We start from the raw sequence: 19,211 nt of genomic DNA, 5'->3' as shown, positions 1-19,211 counted from the left end.
ATTTGTATGATGTTTAGCGGACTGAATTTCTGCAATTATTCTCACAACCTGATTCTTTTACATTAGGGGGGGGGATTATATTAAATTTATATATATGCAGTCAATCAAACTTTAGTATTAAACTACATATATTAGTAAATAAATTTTAGAGGTGCCTTATCTTATTGTATGGTAGGCCTAGTCCACCAGGTATAACTAGGATGTAGACACCATATAATCCCCCTGGGTGAGGCTAGCATCCAACACCCAAGTAACTGATGTACCAAGATTAATTCTTGCTTCCTCTTCTATAATTCTTGTCAAAGGGCACTAGCTGTAAAGCCGGAATCCAAATATATAACAGCTATATCAGATAAAACATTTATATATTATTAGAAAAGGACAAGAACTAATTACCTGTGTTTAGTGGCTTGTCTAGCAACCTAACCAGTTCCGCCCTATATCTACTTAATATTAACTAGCCAGAAATGATTAGATAAACGAGTTTCGGTAAGACACTTCCCTTGTTTAGATGTTGACTGCGTGTTGATGATGGAAGAAGTATTAATTTGATCTCCATAACGCTTCGTCCAAAGGAAAATTTATAGGCGCTGAATTTGCTCCAGCCATTATGTTCTTAACAATGGCGGACCTCCCTCACCACTGACGCTTTTGGCTCTCTTTGTCCAGATGCCAATGTGGTAGAAGGGTCACATTTACTCAGTTTGGTACTGATAATTAAGTTAATTCAAATGAGATGTTTTTATGATATTATAAGTCCAAAGACTACTGTATTAAGTATAATTCCTAGGAGAATAGCTGGTGAATTTATAGCACTGTGGCAATGATATCCCGTTTTCTATTGATGGAAAATTATACTACAAGCTACATTTTCTATGGGTTAACTTGTGTATACCACAGCAGCAATACTATCTGCCTGTTGTATTTAATATTAGTAAATTGTGTCGCGTTTTCCGACAGAAACTATTATTCAGTCAAAAAAATTAGCGGAAAACCCGCCATTGGATTAAACAAAAAACTCGCTATTTGATTTAACAGAATACTAACTATTGGATTTAACAGAAAATCCGCTATTGAATTTATCAGAAAACTTGCTATTGGATTTAAATTCAATAGCGGATTTTCTTTTAAATCCAGTAGCGAGTTTCTGATCAATTCAATAGCGGATTTTCTGTTATCAGAAATTCGCTATTGGATTTAACACTCATCCCTCGATTAAATGGAACACAACACTTACCATTGGCTTTAATAGCATCCAGTATTATGTGGTCAATGGTTCACAGCTGAATGACAATGGTTCAGTATCGTCCAGTGTGTTACCGCGTAGCCAGGCGTCCGTAAACATTGTTAATTTGACGTTATTAATATTTAATAATGTTGCATATGGAAGCTTGTGATTTAGCCTCTCATGGTATCGTATGAGACCGTCAGATCTGAACAGCCACCTGTGACGATGAGACTACATCAAATCAGCTGTGATAACGCGATCGAATATTAACTATATTATATAAATATATATATATATATATATATATATATATATATATATATATATATATATATATATATATATATATATATATATATAGAGAGAGAGAGAGAAGTCAACACCAGGCATATATATATATATATATATATATATATATATATATATATATATATATATATATATATATATATATATATATATATATATATATATATATATATATATATATATATATATATATATACATATATATATATATATATATATATATATATATATATATATATATATATATATATATATATATATATATATATATATATAATGTCATGGGCTTGACAAGCCCAAGACATTACTCTAACAAGAGAAATGTTGAACAAGAATACCTGCATATTAGACAAAACCCAAGATGCAAGAAGATTACAAATTCTTGAGGCAATTCACATAAGAATAGAGCGACCTACCATGAACACCCAAATCACGGAACTATTTACTCTACCCACCATGAGAGTAAGGACAAGACAAGAACATATCGATGCCAACACAGAAGACAATGTCCAACATAATAGGCCAATTACACTGGATTAATCTTTGTGTTTAGATAGGAGCTGCCTCGTATGGGCCAATAAGCCTTCTGCAGCCTCTAATTTTCACCTCACATTTATCCCTTATGTATCCCCCCATGTTTTCACCTTTATTGTATTATCACCTGACCCAGTGCGGGTATAAAATCAACTAGTATTGTAAGATCTGTTCACTTGAGAATGAACCATGGAGGTTCGAAACGTTGTGCAAATTATATAAATAAGTGTAATACACTCTATAGTAAATCACTTCTTTTCTTCACCTTAAAAGTACGAAAATGAGTTTTGGAGAACTCCTATTTCAATTAAGCCCTGATGCTAAGAAAATAGTTAGAGGGATAGAAGCCCTAAACCAGAAAAAATTAAATACAGAATATGCGGTCATATTCAATGAATATATATATATATATATATATATATATATATATATATATATATATATATATATATATATATATATATATATATATATGTCGTACCTAATAGCCAGAACGCACTTCTCAGCCTACTATTCAAGGCCCGATTTGCCTAATAAGCCAAGTTTTCATGAATTAATGTTTTTTCGTCTACCTAACCTACCTAACCTAACCTAACCTAGCTTTTTTTGGCTACCTAACCTAACCTTACCTATAAATATAGGTTAGGTTAGGTTAGGTAGGGTTGGTTAGGTTCGGTCATATATCTACGTTAATTTTTACTCCAATAAAAAAAAATTGACCTCATACATAGAGAAAAGGGTTGCTTTATCATTTCATAAGAAAAAAATTATAGTAAATATATTAATTCATGAAAACTTGGCTTATTAGGCAAATCGGGCTTTGAATAGTAGGCTGAGAAGTGAGTTCTGGCTATTAGGTACGACATATATATATATATATATATATATATATATATATATATATATATATATATATATATATATATATATATATATATATATATATATATATGTCGTACCTAGTAGCCAGAACTCACTTTTCAGCCTACTATGCAAGGCCCGATTTGCCTAATAAGCCTAGTTTTCATGAATTAATGTTTTTTCGACAACCTAACCTACCTAACCTAACCTAACCTAACGTTTTCGGCTACCTAACCTAACCTAACCTATAAAGATAGGTTAGGTTAGGTTAGGTAGGGTTGGTTAGGTTCGGTCATATATCTACGTTAATTTTAAGTCCAATAAAAAAAATTGACCTCATACATAATGAAATAGGTAGCTTTATCATTTCATAAGAAAAAAATTAGAGAAAATATATTAATTCAGTAAAACTTGGCTTATTAGGCAAATCGGGCCTCGCATAGTAGCCTGAGAAGTGAGTTCTGGCTACTAGGTACGACATATATATATATATATATATATATATATATATATATATGTCGTACCTAGTAGCCAGAACTCACTTCTCAGCCTACTATGCAAGGCCCGATTTGCCTAATAAGCCAAGTTTTCCTGAATTAATATATTTTCTCAATTTTTTTTCTTATGAAATGATAAAGCTACCCATTTCATTATGTATGAGGTCAATTTTTTGTTATTGGAGTTAAAATTAACGTAGATATATGACCGAACCTAACCAACCCTACCTAACCTAACCTAACCTAACTACAGAAGCACCATACTGTTCCCCGAGCTTAAAGCGGCAGCTAAAAGCCTTCGTGAGAACAAGGAGATAGTTGTCAGGAGAGGTGACAAGTCGCCAATATATGTCATTCTTAAAAAAGACGAATATCTGGCGAAAATGAACATCATACTCTCTGACCAAACTAAGTTCCAAAGGGTAACGAAGGACACTACAGCCGAATTAAAAGCAAAGGTCAACAAACTGATCGAAACTGTGAACGCCAAGAAATCCGGACTCCACCTGCCAAAGATCATTGGGGAATATAAACCTGGATATGCGTATGGAAATGTCAAGACGCACAAGCCTGTAAACCCACTTCGGCCAATCATTAGCCAGATACCCACACCCACGTACAGACTAGCGAAGCGACTCAACGGCCTGCTGACTCCTTATGTTCCTTGCGCCTTCAGCCTGAAGTCTCCAAAGGAATTTGTGGACTTACTGCGGGGCACACGGGCCACAGGGATAAGAGCCTCGTTGGACGTAGAATCGCTGTTTACCAACGTACCTGTGGACGAGACAATCAGAATGATAGCCGACAGAGTGTATCGTGATCCAGCCTGTACTCCTCTTGACATGCCAGAAAGTATTCTTAGGAAACTACTCCAAGCTTGTACTAAAGAGGCACCCTTCTTGAGCCCGGATAGGCACATGTATAAGCAAGTAGATGGGGTCGCCATGGGTTCTCCCCTAGGTGTCCTGTTTGCAAACTTCTACATGGGTACCATCGAGCAAAAAGTCTTAGTCGACATGAATTTGAAACCGGCCATATACTGCAGGTATGTTGACGACATTTTAACACAGGTACCTGATGTCAGACATCTGCAGGAGCTGAAGGAGGCATTTGAGCAGAGTTCCGTGCTGCGTTTCACTTACGAGACGGAAAAGGATGGGAAGCTGCCTTTTCTAGATGTAACAGTCATGGAAAAGGGCGGAGGTTTCCACACTGCAGTCTACACTAAGGAAACAAACATAGGAATGTGCCTAAATGCCAACAGCGACTGCCCTGACAGGTACAAGAGGAGTGTTGTTAACGCATACGTCGACCGTGCTCTCAGCCACAGCTCAGAATGGAAGCAAGTCGACGAAGAACTCTGTAGGGTAAGGCAGGTCCTAGTCAATAACGGCTTCTCCAATGGTTTCATCGAAGACATCATAAGAAGGAAAGTGAAAAGCCATGCAACCTCTGAAGAGACAACTAACACAACACCTATACCCCCTATTAGACTATTTTACAGGAACTTCTTTTCCACAGCTCATAAAACGGAGGAAAGGGTCCTGAAAGATATTGTTAATAGAAACGTTATCCCTACAGACAAAAATCAGAGGATACAACTGACGATTTACTATAAAACCAGAAAAACGGCCAGCCTACTCATGAGAAACTCTCCAGACACAAAATAGAACGCTTTAAAAGAGACTAACGTCGTCTATGCCTTCAAATGCCCACTTGGGGACTGTAAGCTCCAAAAAACCCAGTATATAGGCAAGACAACAACATCTCTTTCTAGGCGTTTAACGATGCATAAGCAACAGGGCTCCATTATGGAACGTATAATCTCTTCCCATAACCAAACCATCGCCAGAGAAATCCTAGTAAACAACACAGAAATCATCGATAGATACAGCGATAGCAGGCGGCTTGACGTTTGCGAGGCACTACACATCAAGAAGTCAACACCAGCAATCAACAGCCAATTATTGCACAACTATATTCTACCCACCTCAAGACTCCGCTCCAATATAGAAGCATCAAGGAATATGGACCAATAGGCTTTCTACAAACACTTCTATTCAATACCCATTGTTTCTGTTCTGTCTTGTGTTGATACTTTTAATACCCTATTAATATCCCCTCTTGTTCTGTCTTGTGTTAATGCCACATCACCCCTCCCACCTCACTCAAATGTAGATATAAAATCAGAGATACGTAAGTTCTAATCAGTTGTGTATTTGTGAAGTCTTTGAAAATGTAATAAGTTTTACGAAACGCGCCTGTGTCGCGTCAGACTAGAAATAAAAATGAATTTTGGAGAAGTGATTTTTGATTTACCTCCAACAGTGAAGCGTAATGTACGAAAGATTGAGAAAATTCGTGTTAGAATTATTAATCTTACTTTTTCGGTCATATTTAATAATATATGTCTACAGGAAAGACTGCTACCAAAATATACTAATATATATATATATATATATATATATATATATATATATATATATATATATATATATATATATATATATATATATATATATGTCGTACCTAGTAGCCAGAACGCACTTGTCAGCCTACTATGCAAGACCAAATTTGCCTAATAAGCCAAGTTTTCCTGAATTAATATATTTTCTCAAATTTTTTTCTTATGAAAAGATAAAGCTACCCATTTCATTATGTATGAGGTCAATATTTTTTTATTGTAGTTAAAAATAACGTAGATATATGACCGAACCTAACCAACCCTACCTAACCTAACCTAACCTATCTTTATAGGTTAGGTTAGGTTAGGTAGCCGAAAAAGTTAGGTTAGGTTAGGTTAGGTAGGTTAGGTTTGTCGAAAAACAATTAATTCATGAAAACTTGGCTTATTTGGCAAATCGGGCCTTGCATAGTAGGCTGAGAAGTGCGTTCTGGCTACTAGGTACGACATATATATATATATATAACTGAAAACTCACACCCCAGAAGTGACTCGAACCCATACTCCCAGAAGCAACGCAACTGGTATGTACAAGACGCCTTAATCCACTTGACCATCACGACCGGACAGAATGAGGTGATAGCCGAGGCTATTTGAACCACCCCACCGCCGGCACTCGGATAGTAATCTTGGCCATAGCATTTTACCAAATCACCTCATTCTTTGGGGCACACGTGAGGAACACAAATGCGAACAAGCCTGAATGGTCCCCAGGACAATATGCAACTGAAAACTCACACCCCAGAAGTGACTCGAACCCATACTCCCAGAAGCAACGCAACTGGTATGTACAAGACGCCTTATTCCACTTGACCATCACGACCGGACAGAATGAGGTGATAGCCGAGGCTATTTGAACCACCCCACCGCCGGCACTCGGATAGTAATCTTGGGCATAGCAAATCATGAGGTGATTTGGTAAAATGTTATGCCCAAGATTACTATCCGAGTGCCGGCGGTGGGGTGGTTCAAATAGCCTCGGCTATTACCTCATTCTGTCCGGTCGTGATGGTCAAGTGGATTAAGGCGTCTTGTACATACCAGTTGCGTTGCTTCTGGGAGTATGGGTTCGAGTCACTTCTGGGGTGTGAGTTTTCAGTTGCATATTGTCCTGGGGACCATTCAGGCTTGTTCGCATTTGTGTTCCTCACGTGTGCCCCAAAGAATGAGGTGATTTGGTAAAATGCTATGCCCAAGATTACTATCCGAGTGCCGGCGGTGGGGTGGTTCAAATAGCCTCGGCTATCACCTCATTCTGTCCAGTCGTGATGGTCAAGTGGATTAAGGCATCTTGTACATACCAGTTGCGTTGCTTCTGGGAGTATGGGTTCGAGTCACTTCTGGGGTGTGAGTTTTCAGTTGCATATTGTCCTGGGGACCATTCAGGCTTGTTCGCATTTGTGTTCCTCACGTGTGCCCCAAAGAATGAGGTGATTTGGTAAAATGCTATGCCCAAGATTACTATCCGAGTGCCGGCGGTGGGGTGGTTCAAATAGCCTCGGCTATCACCTCATTCTGTCCGGTCGTGATGGTCAAGTGGATTAAGGCGTCTTGTACATACCAGTTGCGTTGCTTCTGGGAGTATGGGTTCGAGTCACTTCTGGGGTGTGAGTTTTCAGTTGCATATTGTCCTGGGGACCATTCAGGCTTGTTCGCATTTGTGTTCCTCACGTGTGCCCCAAAGAATGAGGTGATTTGGTAAAATGCTATGCCCAAGATTACTATCCGAGTGCCGGCGGTGGGGTGGTTCAAATAGCCTTGGCTATCACCTCATTCTGTCCGGTCGTGATGGTCAAGTGGATTAAGGCGTCTTGTACATACCAGTTGCATTGCTTCTGGGAGTATGGGTTCGAGTCACTTCTGGGGTGTGAGTTTTTAGTTGCATATTGTCCTGGGGACCATTCAGGCTTGTTCGCATATATATATATATATATATATATATATATATATATATATATATATATATATATATATATATATATATATATATATATATATATATATATATATATATATATATATATATAACATTTTAGACACTTAACCCACCAGGGGACTCGAACACTGGCCAACAAGGTGGCAGTTGCATGCTGTATCCACTACACTATACTTCAAAGCCATAAGAGAGGTAGGAATTCTGGGGTATTTAACCAACCAGAACTCCAATCCTCTCCCAGGCAATGAGATAGTGTGGGACCTCGGATGCTCTTTCATCGGTTCCTGTTATATGGGAAAACTCAGTGCCAAAGCATTTGGCACTGAATTTTCCCATATAACAGGAACCGATGAAAGAGCATCCGAGGTCCCACACTATCTCATTGCCTGGGAGAGGATTGGAGTTCTGGTTGGTTAAATACCCCAGAATTCCTACCTCTCTTATGGCTTTGAAGTATAGTGTAGTGGATACAGTATGCAACTGCCACCTTGTTGGCCAGTGTTCGAGTCCCCTGGTGGGTTGAGTGTCTAAAAAGTTATAAACTTCAGCTACTGGAATAGGGTAGTCTGTGCATTAAGCATTTGGCACTGAGTTTTCTCATATAACAGGAACCGATGAAAGAGCATCCGAGGTCCCACACTATCTCATTGCCTGGGAGAGGATTGGAGTTCTGGTTGGTTAAATACCCCAGAATTCCTACCTCTCTTATGGCTTTGAAGTATAGTGTAGTGGATACAGCATGCAACTGCCACCTTGTTGGCCAGTGTTCGAGTCCCCTGGTGGGTTGAGTGTCTAAAAAGTTATAAACTTCAGCTACTGGAATAGGGTAGTCTGTGCATATATATATATATATATATATATATATATATATATATATATATATATATATATATATATATATATATATAAAATATATATATATAAATATTAAATATATATATATAAATATATATATTAATCCAGTACTGGATTAATCTTTGTGTTTAGATAGGAGATGCCTCGTATGGGCCAATAAGCCTTCTGCAGCCCCTATGTTTATCCCTTATGTATCCCCCCATGTTTTCACCTTCATTGTATTATCACCTGACCTAATGCGGGTATAAAATCAACTAGTATTGTAAGATCTGTTCACTTGAGAATGAACCATGGAGGTTCGAAACGTCGTGCAAATTATACAAATAAGTGTAATACACTCTATAGTAAATCACTTCTTTTCTTCACCTTAAAAGTACGAAAATGAGTTTTGGAGAACTCCTATTTCAATTAAGCCCTGATGCTAAGAAAATAGTTAGAGGGATAGAAGCCCTAAACCAGAAAATAATAAATACAGAATATGCGGTCATATTCAATGAAACATGTTTGAAAGAAAACCTGCTGCCAGTATACACCAATATATATATATATATATATATATATATATATATATATATATATATATATATATATATATATATATATATATATATATATATATATATATATATATATATATATATATGTCGTACCTAGTAGCCAGAATGCACTTCTCGGCCTACTATACAAGGCCCGATTTGCCTAATAAGCCAAGTTTTCCTGAATTAATATATTTTCTCTAATTTCTTTCTTATGAAATGATAAAGCTACCCATTTCATTATGAATGAGGTAAATTTTTTTTTATTGGAGTTAAAATTAACATAGATATATGACCGAACCTAACCAACCCTACCTAACCTAACCTAACCTATCTTTATAGGTTAGGTTGGGTTAGGTAGCGGAAAAAGTTAAGTTAGGTTAGGTTAAGTAGGTTTGGTAGTCGAAAAACAATTAATTCATGAAAACTTGGCTTACTAGGCAAATTGGGCATTGCATAGTAGGCTGAGAAGTGCGTTCTGGCTACTAGGTACGACATATATATATATATATATATATATATATATATATATATATATATATATATATATATATATATATATATATATATATATATATATATATATATATATATAACCAACTAATTTACCTTCATCTTAATTTCCCACTGATTAGGAAAAAAAACAGGTAAACTTTACCCCAGGTAAACTAAGAGTACCAGCTACGGAGACGTTTACCCCCAGGTAAACTAAGAGTACCAGCTACGGAGACATTTACCCCCAGGTAAACTAAGAGTACCAGCTACGGAGACATTTACCCCCAGGTAAACTACGAGTACCAGCTACGCGGACATCTACCCCAGGTAAACTAAGAGTACCAGCTACGGAGACTTCTACCACCAGGTAAACTAAGAGTACCAGCTACGGAGATATTTACCCCTAGGTAAACTAAGAGTACCAGCTACGCAGACATTTACACCCAGGTAAACTAAGTGTACCAGCTACGCGGACATCTACCCCAGGTAAACTAAGAGTACCAGCTACGGGGACATGTACCCCCCCAGGTAAACTCAGTGTACCAGCTACGGAGACATTTACCCCCAGGTAAACTCAGAGTACCAGCCACTGTCTCTTATCATGGACGGGGCTTTACACAGCTGGTGAAGCTGCCTTGTGAGACAGGGTTTGATGCTTTAGTTAGTTTACAGTCAGTTTACAGGAGTGATCCGGAGCAGTGAATGTCATTTTGCCAACACAGCAATTATAATTATGTGCGAGTCCCTCTCTATGGGAGTCGCTTTCTATAGGAGTCCCTCTCTACAGGAGTCCCTCTCTACAGGAGTCCCTCTCTACGGGAGTCCCTCTCTACAGGAGTCCCTCTCTATGGGAGTCCCTCTCTACAGGAGTCCCTCTCTACAGGAGTCCCTCTCTACAGGAGTCCCTCTCTACAGGAGTCCCTCTCTACAGGAGTCCCTCTCTACGGGAGTCCCTCTCTACAGGAGTCCCTCTCTATGGGAGTCCCTCTCTACAGGAGTCCCTCTCTACAGGAGTCCCTCTCTACAGGAGTCCCTCTCTACAGGAGTCCCTCTCTACAGGAGTCCCTCTCTACAGGAGTCCCTCTCTACAGGAGTCCCTCTCTACAGGAGTCCCTCTCTACAGGAGTCCCTCTCTACAGGAGTCCCTCTCTACAGGAGCCCCTCTCTACAGGAGTCCCTCTCTACAGGAGTCCCTCTCTACAGGAGCCCCTCTCTACAGGAGCCCCTCTCTACGGGAGTCCCTCTCTACAGGAGTCCCTCTCTACAGGAGTCCCTCTCTACAGGAGCCCCTCTCTACAGGAGTCCCTCTCTACAGGAGCCCCTCTCTACAGGAGTCCCTCTCTACAGGAGTCCCTCTCTACAGGAGTCCCTCTCTACAGGAGCCCCTCTCTACAGGAGTCCCTCTCTACAGGAGTCCCTCTCTACAGGAGTCCCTCTCTACAGGAGTCCCTCTCTACAGGAGTCCCTCTCTACAGGAGCCCCTCTCTACAGGAGTCCCTCTCTACAGGAGTCCCTCTCTACAGGAGCCCCTCTCTACAGGAGTCCCTCTCTACAGGAGCCCCTCTCTACAGGAGTCCCTCTCTACAGGAGTCCCTCTCTACAGGAGCCCCTCTCTACAGGAGCCCCTCTCTACAGGAGCCCCTCTCTACGGGAGTCCCTCTCTACAGGAGTCCCTCTCTACGGGAGCCCCTCTCTACAGGAGTCCCTCTCTACAGGAGTCCCTCTCTACAGGAGTCCCTCTCTACAGGAGCCCCTCTCTACAGGAGCCCCTCTCTACAGGAGCCCCTCTCTACAGGAGCCCCTCTCTACGGGAGTCCCTCTCTACAGGAGTCCCTCTCTACAGGAGTCCCTCTCTACAGGAGCCCCTCTCTACAGGAGTCCCTCTCTACAGGAGTCCCTCTCTACAGGAGTCCCTCTCTACAGGAGTCCCTCTCTACAGGAGTCCCTCTCTACAGGAGCCCCTCTCTACAGGAGTCCCTCTCTACAGGAGTCCCTCTCTACGGGAGTCCCTCTCTACAGGAGTCCCTCTCTACGGGAGCCCCTCTCTACAGGAGTCCCTCTCTACAGGAGTCCCTCTCTACAGGAGTCCCTCTCTACGGGAGTCCCTCTCTACGGGAGTCCCTCTCTACAGGAGTCCCTCTCTACAGGAGTCCCTCTCTACGGGAGTCCCTCTCTACGGGAGTCCCTCTCTACAGGAGTCCCTCTCTACAGGAGTCCCTCTCTACAGGAGTCCCTCTCTACGGGAGTCCCTCTCTACGGGAGTCCCTCTCTACAGGAGTCCCTCTCTACAGGAGCCCCTCTCTACGGGAGTCCCTCTCTACAGGAGTCCCTCTCTACAGGAGTCCCTCTCTACGGGAGTCCCTCTCTACAGGAGTCCCTCTCTACGGGAGTCCCTCTCTACGGGAGTCCCTCTCTACAGGAGTCCCTCTCTACAGGAGTCCCTCTCTACAGGAGCCCCTCTCTACAGGAGTCCCTCTCTACGGGAGTCCCTCTCTACGGGAGTCCCTCTCTACAGGAGTCCCTCTCTACGGGAGTCCCTCTCTACGGGAGTCCCTCTCTACAGGAGTCCCTCTCTACTGGAGTCCCTCTCTACAGGAGCCCCTCTCTACAGGAGCCCCTCTCTACAGGAGCCCCTCTCTACGGGAGTCCCTCTCTACAGGAGTCCCTCTCTACAGGAGTCCCTCTCTACAGGAGCCCCTCTCTACAGGAGTCCCTCTCTACGGGAGTCCCTCTCTACGGGAGTCCCTCTCTACAGGAGTCCCTCTCTACAGGAGTCCCTCTCTACAGGAGCCCCTCTCTACAGGAGTCCCTCTCTACGGGAGTCCCTCTCTACGGGAGTCCCTCTCTACAGGAGTCCCTCTCTACGGGAGTCCCTCTCTACGGGAGTCCCTCTCTACAGGAGTCCCTCTCTACAGGAGTCCCTCTCTACGGGAGTCCCTCTCTACGGGAGTCCCTCTCTACAGGAGTCCCTCTCTACAGGAGTCCCTCTCTACAGGAGCCCCTCTCTACAGGAGCCCCTCTCTACAGGAGTCCCTCTCTACAGGAGTCCCTCTCTACAGGAGTCCCTCTCTACAGGAGTCCCTCTCTACGGGAGTCCCTCTCTACGGGAGTCCCTCTCTACAGGAGTCCCTCTCTACAGGAGTCCCTCTCTACAGGAGTCCCTCTCTACAGGAGTCCCTCTCTACAGGAGTCCCTCTCTACAGGAGTCCCTCTCTACAGGAGTCCCTCTCTACAGGAGTCCCTCTCTACAGGAGTCCCTCTCTACGGGAGTCCCTCTCTACAGGAGTCCCTCTCTACAGGAGCCCCTCTCTACAGGAGCCCCTCTCTACAGGAGTCCCTCTCTACAGGAGCCCCTCTCTACAGGAGCCCCTCTCTACGGGAGTCCCTCTCTACAGGAGTCCCTCTCTACAGGAGTCCCTCTCTACAGGAGTCCCTCTCTACAGGAGCCCCTCTCTACAGGAGTCCCTCTCTACGGGAGTCCCTCTCTACGGGAGTCCCTCTCTACAGGAGTCCCTCTCTACGGGAGTCCCTCTCTACGGGAGTCCCTCTCTACAGGAGTCCCTCTCTACTGGAGTCCCTCTCTACAGGAGCCCCTCTCTACAGGAGCCCCTCTCTACAGGAGCCCCTCTCTACGGGAGTCCCTCTCTACAGGAGTCCCTCTCTACAGGAGTCCCTCTCTACAGGAGCCCCTCTCTACAGGAGTCCCTCTCTACGGGAGTCCCTCTCTACGGGAGTCCCTCTCTACAGGAGTCCCTCTCTACAGGAGTCCCTCTCTACAGGAGCCCCTCTCTACAGGAGTCCCTCTCTACGGGAGTCCCTCTCTACGGGAGTCCCTCTCTACAGGAGTCCCTCTCTACGGGAGTCCCTCTCTACGGGAGTCCCTCTCTACAGGAGTCCCTCTCTACAGGAGTCCCTCTCTACGGGAGTCCCTCTCTACGGGAGTCCCTCTCTACAGGAGTCCCTCTCTACAGGAGTCCCTCTCTACAGGAGCCCCTCTCTACAGGAGCCCCTCTCTACAGGAGTCCCTCTCTACAGGAGTCCCTCTCTACAGGAGTCCCTCTCTACAGGAGTCCCTCTCTACGGGAGTCCCTCTCTACGGGAGTCCCTCTCTACAGGAGTCCCTCTCTACAGGAGTCCCTCTCTACAGGAGTCCCTCTCTACAGGAGTCCCTCTCTACAGGAGTCCCTCTCTACAGGAGTCCCTCTCTACAGGAGTCCCTCTCTACGGGAGTCCCTCTCTACAGGAGTCCCTCTCTACAGGAGTCCCTCTCTACGGGAGTCCCTCTCTACAGGAGTCCCTCTCTACAGGAGCCCCTCTCTACAGGAGCCCCTCTCTACAGGAGTCCCTCTCTACAGGAGCCCCTCTCTACAGGAGCCCCTCTCTACGGGAGTCCCTCTCTACAGGAGTCCCTCTCTACAGGAGTCCCTCTCTACAGGAGTCCCTCTCTACAGGAGCCCCTCTCTACGGGAGTCCCTCTCTACAGGAGCCCCTCTCTACAGGAGTCCCTCTCTACAGGAGTCCCTCTCTACAGGAGTCCCTCTCTACAGGAGTCGCTCTCTACAGGAGTCCCTCTCTACGGGAGTCCCTCTCTACAGGAGTCCCTCTCTACAGGAGTCCCTCTCTACAGGAGTCCCTCTCTACGGGAGTCCCTCTCTACAGGAGTCGCTCTCTACAGGAGTCCCTCTCTACAGGAGCCCCTCTCTACAGGAGTCCCTCTCTACAGGAGTCCCTCTCTACAGGAGTCCCTCTCTACAGGAGTCGCTCTCTACAGGAGTCCCTCTCTACAGGAGTCGCCCACTATTGACCTACTGGTAAATGTAACATTGTGTGTGTGTGTGCATTTATAATGTTTCATTTATATTTTTTCCCAGGAGTGCGACATCACTCGGAAAGTTAAAGGTGAAATACATAAAGAAAATCGTCATTGTAATAATATTCAAACTAAAAATCAGTAGAAAAAACATAGAAATGTAACAATATATTCCGTTTAATATCAGTTAGAATGTTTAACAAACGCATGTACATTAATATCCATTATTTATACGCACATAAATCACAATAGCGTTATATAACATATTAACAAATATTAAAGGGCCCTCATCACGGCCCTTGTGGATTTGTTCAACTATTATTTACGTTAAAACGAACAATTTGTCACACATTTCGATGCCTTGGATAATCTTTTCAGTCCCCGACCGTGTTAGTGGTTGGGCACCATTCCTTTCCTCCCGTCCCATTTCAAATCCTTATCCTGCCCGCTTCCAAGTGCTATAAAGTCGTAATGACTTGGCGTTTTCCCCTGATAATTGAAAATAATTGGATAATCTTCGCGTTATTTCACTGCGTGTATGATCGTAGTAAATTAGCATAATACGTTTAATACACAATAGTTCTGTATCAGTGTGAATATATTTTAATGTCTATATACCGGTCGAAGGCCTTATGACTTGTGTTATCAATGCTTTAATATTGATAATACTTTCTAAATTCATTTTTTCACTCAAAATTTTTGTTCCCCAAGTTTGAGGGCCAAGGCACCCCCCCCCCCCTGATACAGGCGAAGAAAAGGAAGACAATTATTTGAAAAATCTTGAAGAATTCTTGTTCTTGCTTTAGTTTATGATCACTGTAAACAGTGTATAAACATGCGCACATTATTACTCTCCTGCGCATCACCAGTGACGCATGGATGAATAAATTCATGTACCCGGGCGCACGCGCGCGCGTCCATACTTGACACTGCAAGTACATATTAGCAAATAAATGTTGGTGAGAACGAGTACACTCACACACACTTTATATATATATATATATATATATATATATATATATATATATATATATATATATATATATATATATATATATATATATATATATCACCAAGAACTCTAAATGACCCATCCGGGATTCGAACCCATGACATCCAGGATCACCCTCAAACGTTCCCAGTACCTTGACCTTGATATATATATATATATATATATATATATATATATATATATATATATATATATATATATATATATATATATATATACATATATATATATATATATATATATATATATATATATATATATATATATATATATATATATATATATATATATATATCCTAACCTGAGTGTGTGTGTAGTTGAGTATTACAAGATATTTAATCAGAACAATAACGCTGAATAAAAGCGCTTCAGAACTGCTGAAATAAGTCTTGGAGTAATTCTATAGGAACTACAGAGGAACTTTTTCCCACAGATATTCCAGAAAAGTGGTGTTTAAAGTGGCCATCATCTTCGTAGTGTGAGCGCCAATAACCGCATCAAAGCTCACTACAACATAAATAAATGACTTTAGTCGTAATCGCTTGAGGTCAAAACAGTCCAAATTCATTTATGAATTACAATTAAAGCGACAGCAAAAATTATTATTAATATCATCAATTTGAAACTCGGGTCAATTCAACTACTTAAATAAAAATAAAATGAAAAATAAGAGGGGGGGGGGGATGCTAAAGGGGAACTGCCTGCTACGAGGGGAAGATGCTGAGAGGGGTACTCACTGATGTAGTCGTCTTGGCCAGGATAACGGGCAAGGATATCACTGGCGAGGGGCGGAGACTGCTGCTGGCGAGGCAGGGGTGGCGAGGACCCCTCGTCCAGGCCCTCGCCCCCACCCCAGAGAGCACTGAGAACCACCACCAGGAGCACCACCGCTGACCCGGTGGGCCACCACGCCCGTCTCCACCACGCCCGCACCACACGCCCACTGCTCCAGCGCCCCCCAGGCAGCGCCTCCTCTACGCCTGATATCCACATGTACAAACTAATAATTTCCTCTTCGTGAGAAGCTTCGACTCCCTCGGGACGTTTCTACTGAGTTGCTGCACTTGTGTATATCATTCCAAGCTGTGTTGCAACTGTTATCCTCAAACTTGCATTGAAGAGCTAAAAACAACACACAAGTTTTGATGACTTGTTTCTGAGGTAAAAAAAATATATAATCATCACATAATATTCACACTATCCATATATTCATCACATCAATAATATATAATCATAAAATGTTAATTTCGTTATCACAAGGGGGAGGGGAGAGGGGGGGGGTTACACTGCTGCTGCCGTTAACGAAGGAAGAGTGAAGGGGGAGGGGGGGGGGAGTGCCACACGAAACGTGTGAACGTGAGGGAGGGTTGGTTAGGCCGAGTGCCACAGTGGGCAGGCCAACATCCGGAGCTCGCACAGTGGTACGTCTCACTCACACGGGCGTCAGACCAACACTGAAGGTGGCCACCCCGGCGACCCTCCTCCACCACCACCACCTACCTCCTCCTACACCACAACCACCACCACCACCACCTGCCTCCACCTGTCTCCTCCACCACCACCACCTGCCTCCACCTGTCTCCTCCACCACCACCACCTACCTCCTCCTACACCACAACCACCACCACCACCACCTGCCTCCACCTGTCTCCTCCACCACCACCACCTACCTCCTCCTACACCACAACCACCACCACCACCACCTGCCTCCACCTGTCTCCTCCACCACCACCACCTACCTCCTCCTACACCACAACCACCACCACCACCACCACCTGCCTCCACCTGTCTCCTCCACCATCACCACCACCACCACCACCACCCACCACCACCCACCACCACCCACCACCACCACCCACTTACCTCCTCGCTTACTTACGCCAAAATACAACTTTATGAAAACATGCTAAAAATCCCTCGCATAACACGATAACTTGTTAGCGAAAAGATCACATTTCATCAGTTCTGTTGTCGGCGAATTAACACCAGCAGCTCCTCCTCCACCAGTCACAACACCAGCAGCTCCTCCACCAGTCACAACACCAGCAGCTCCTCTTCCAACAGTCTCAACTCCAGCAGCTCCTCCTCCACCAGTCACAACACCAGCAGCTCCTCCTCCAACAGTCACAACACCACCAGCTCCTCCTCCAACAGTCACAACACCACCAGCTCCTCCTCCAACAGTCTCAACTCCAGCAGCTCCTCCTCCAGCAGTCCCAACACCAGCAGCTCCTCCTCCACCAGTCACAACACCAGCAGCTCCTCCTCCAACAGTCTCAACTCCAGCAGCTCCTCCTCCACCAGTCACAACACCAGCAGCTCCTCCTCCAACAGTCACAACACCACCAGCTCCTCCTCCAACAGTCACAACACCACCAGCTCCTCCTCCAACAGTCACAACACCAGCAGCTCCTCCACCAGTCACAACACCAGCAGCTCCTCCTCCAACAGTCACAACAGCAGCAGCTCCTCCTCCAACAGTCACAACACCAGCAGCTCCTCCTCCAACAGTCACAACACCACCAGCTCCTCCTCCAACAGTCACAACACCAGCAGCTCCTCCTCCAACAGTCACAACACCACCAGCTCCTCCTCCAACAGTCACAACACCAGCAGCTCCTCCTCCAACAGTCACAACACCACCAGCTCCTCCTCCAACAGTCACAACACCAGCAGCTCCTCCTCCACCAGTCACAACACCAGCAGCTCCTCCTCCACCAGTCACAACACCAGCAGCTCCTCCTCCACCAGTCACAACACCAGCAGCTCCTCCTCCACCAGTCACAACACCAGCAGCTCCTCCTCCAACAGTCACAACACCACCAGCTCCTCCTCCAACAGTCACAACACCAGCAGCTCCTCCTCCACCAGTCACAACACCAGCAGCTCCTCCTCCAACAGTCACAACACCAGCAGCTCCTCCTCCAACAGTCACAACACCAGCAGCTCCTCCTCCACCAGTCACAACACCAGCAGCTCCTCCTCCAACAGTCACAACACCAGCAGCTCCTCCAACAGTCACAACACCAGCAGCTCCTCCTCCAACAGTCACAACACCAGCAGCTCCTCCTCCAACAGTCACAATACCAGCAGCTCCTCCAACAGTCACAACACCAGCAGCTCCTCCTCCACCAGCCTCAACACCAGCAGCTCCTCCTCCAACAGTCACAACACCAGCAGCTCCTCCTCCAACAGTCACAACACCAGCAGCTCCGCCTCCACCAGCCTCAACACCAGCAGCTCCTCCTCCAACAATCACAACACCAGCAGCTCCTCCTCCACCAGTCACAACAGCAGCAGCTCCTCCTCCAACAGTCACAACACCAGCAGCTCCTCCTCCAACAGTCACAACACCAGCAGCTCCTCCTCCAACAGTCACAACACCAGCAGCTCCTCCTCCAACAGTCACAACACCAGCAGCTCCTCCTCCAACAGTCACAACAGCAGCAGCTCCTCCTCCAACAGTCACAACAGCAGCAGCTCCTCCTCCAACAGTCACAACACCACCAGCTCCTCCAACAGTCACAACAGCAGCAGCTCCTCCTCCAACAGTCACAACACCACCAGCTCCTCCTCCAACAGTCACAACACCAGCAGCTCCTCCTCCAACAGTCACAACACCAGCAGCTCCTCCTCCACCAGTCACAACACCAGCAGCTCCTCCTCCAACAGTC

At 44.4% G+C, this 19,211-nt stretch overlaps 1 protein-coding gene across 1 annotated transcript in view; it reads right to left on the bottom strand.

Annotated features, from left to right (window-relative positions):
- LOC123758527 (uncharacterized) overlaps nt 1–16,687 on the bottom strand; it is a 489,534-nt gene extending 472,847 nt beyond the window's left edge. The window contains exon 1 of the mRNA XM_069322956.1: nt 16,275–16,687. Within this exon, the coding sequence (XP_069179057.1) occupies nt 16,275–16,530 (256 nt within the window). The 5' untranslated portion in view covers nt 16,531–16,687. The remainder of the gene's footprint in view (nt 1–16,274) is intronic.
- Between the last annotated feature and the right edge of the window lie 2,524 nt (nt 16,688–19,211).

The sequence above is a fragment of the Procambarus clarkii genome, chromosome 11, assembly GCF_040958095.1.
Source record: "Procambarus clarkii isolate CNS0578487 chromosome 11, FALCON_Pclarkii_2.0, whole genome shotgun sequence".
Classification (NCBI taxonomy): domain Eukaryota; kingdom Metazoa; phylum Arthropoda; class Malacostraca; order Decapoda; family Cambaridae; genus Procambarus; species Procambarus clarkii.
Note: the sequence above shows the minus strand (reverse complement) of the source record. Positions and strands in the feature narration are given on the sequence as shown.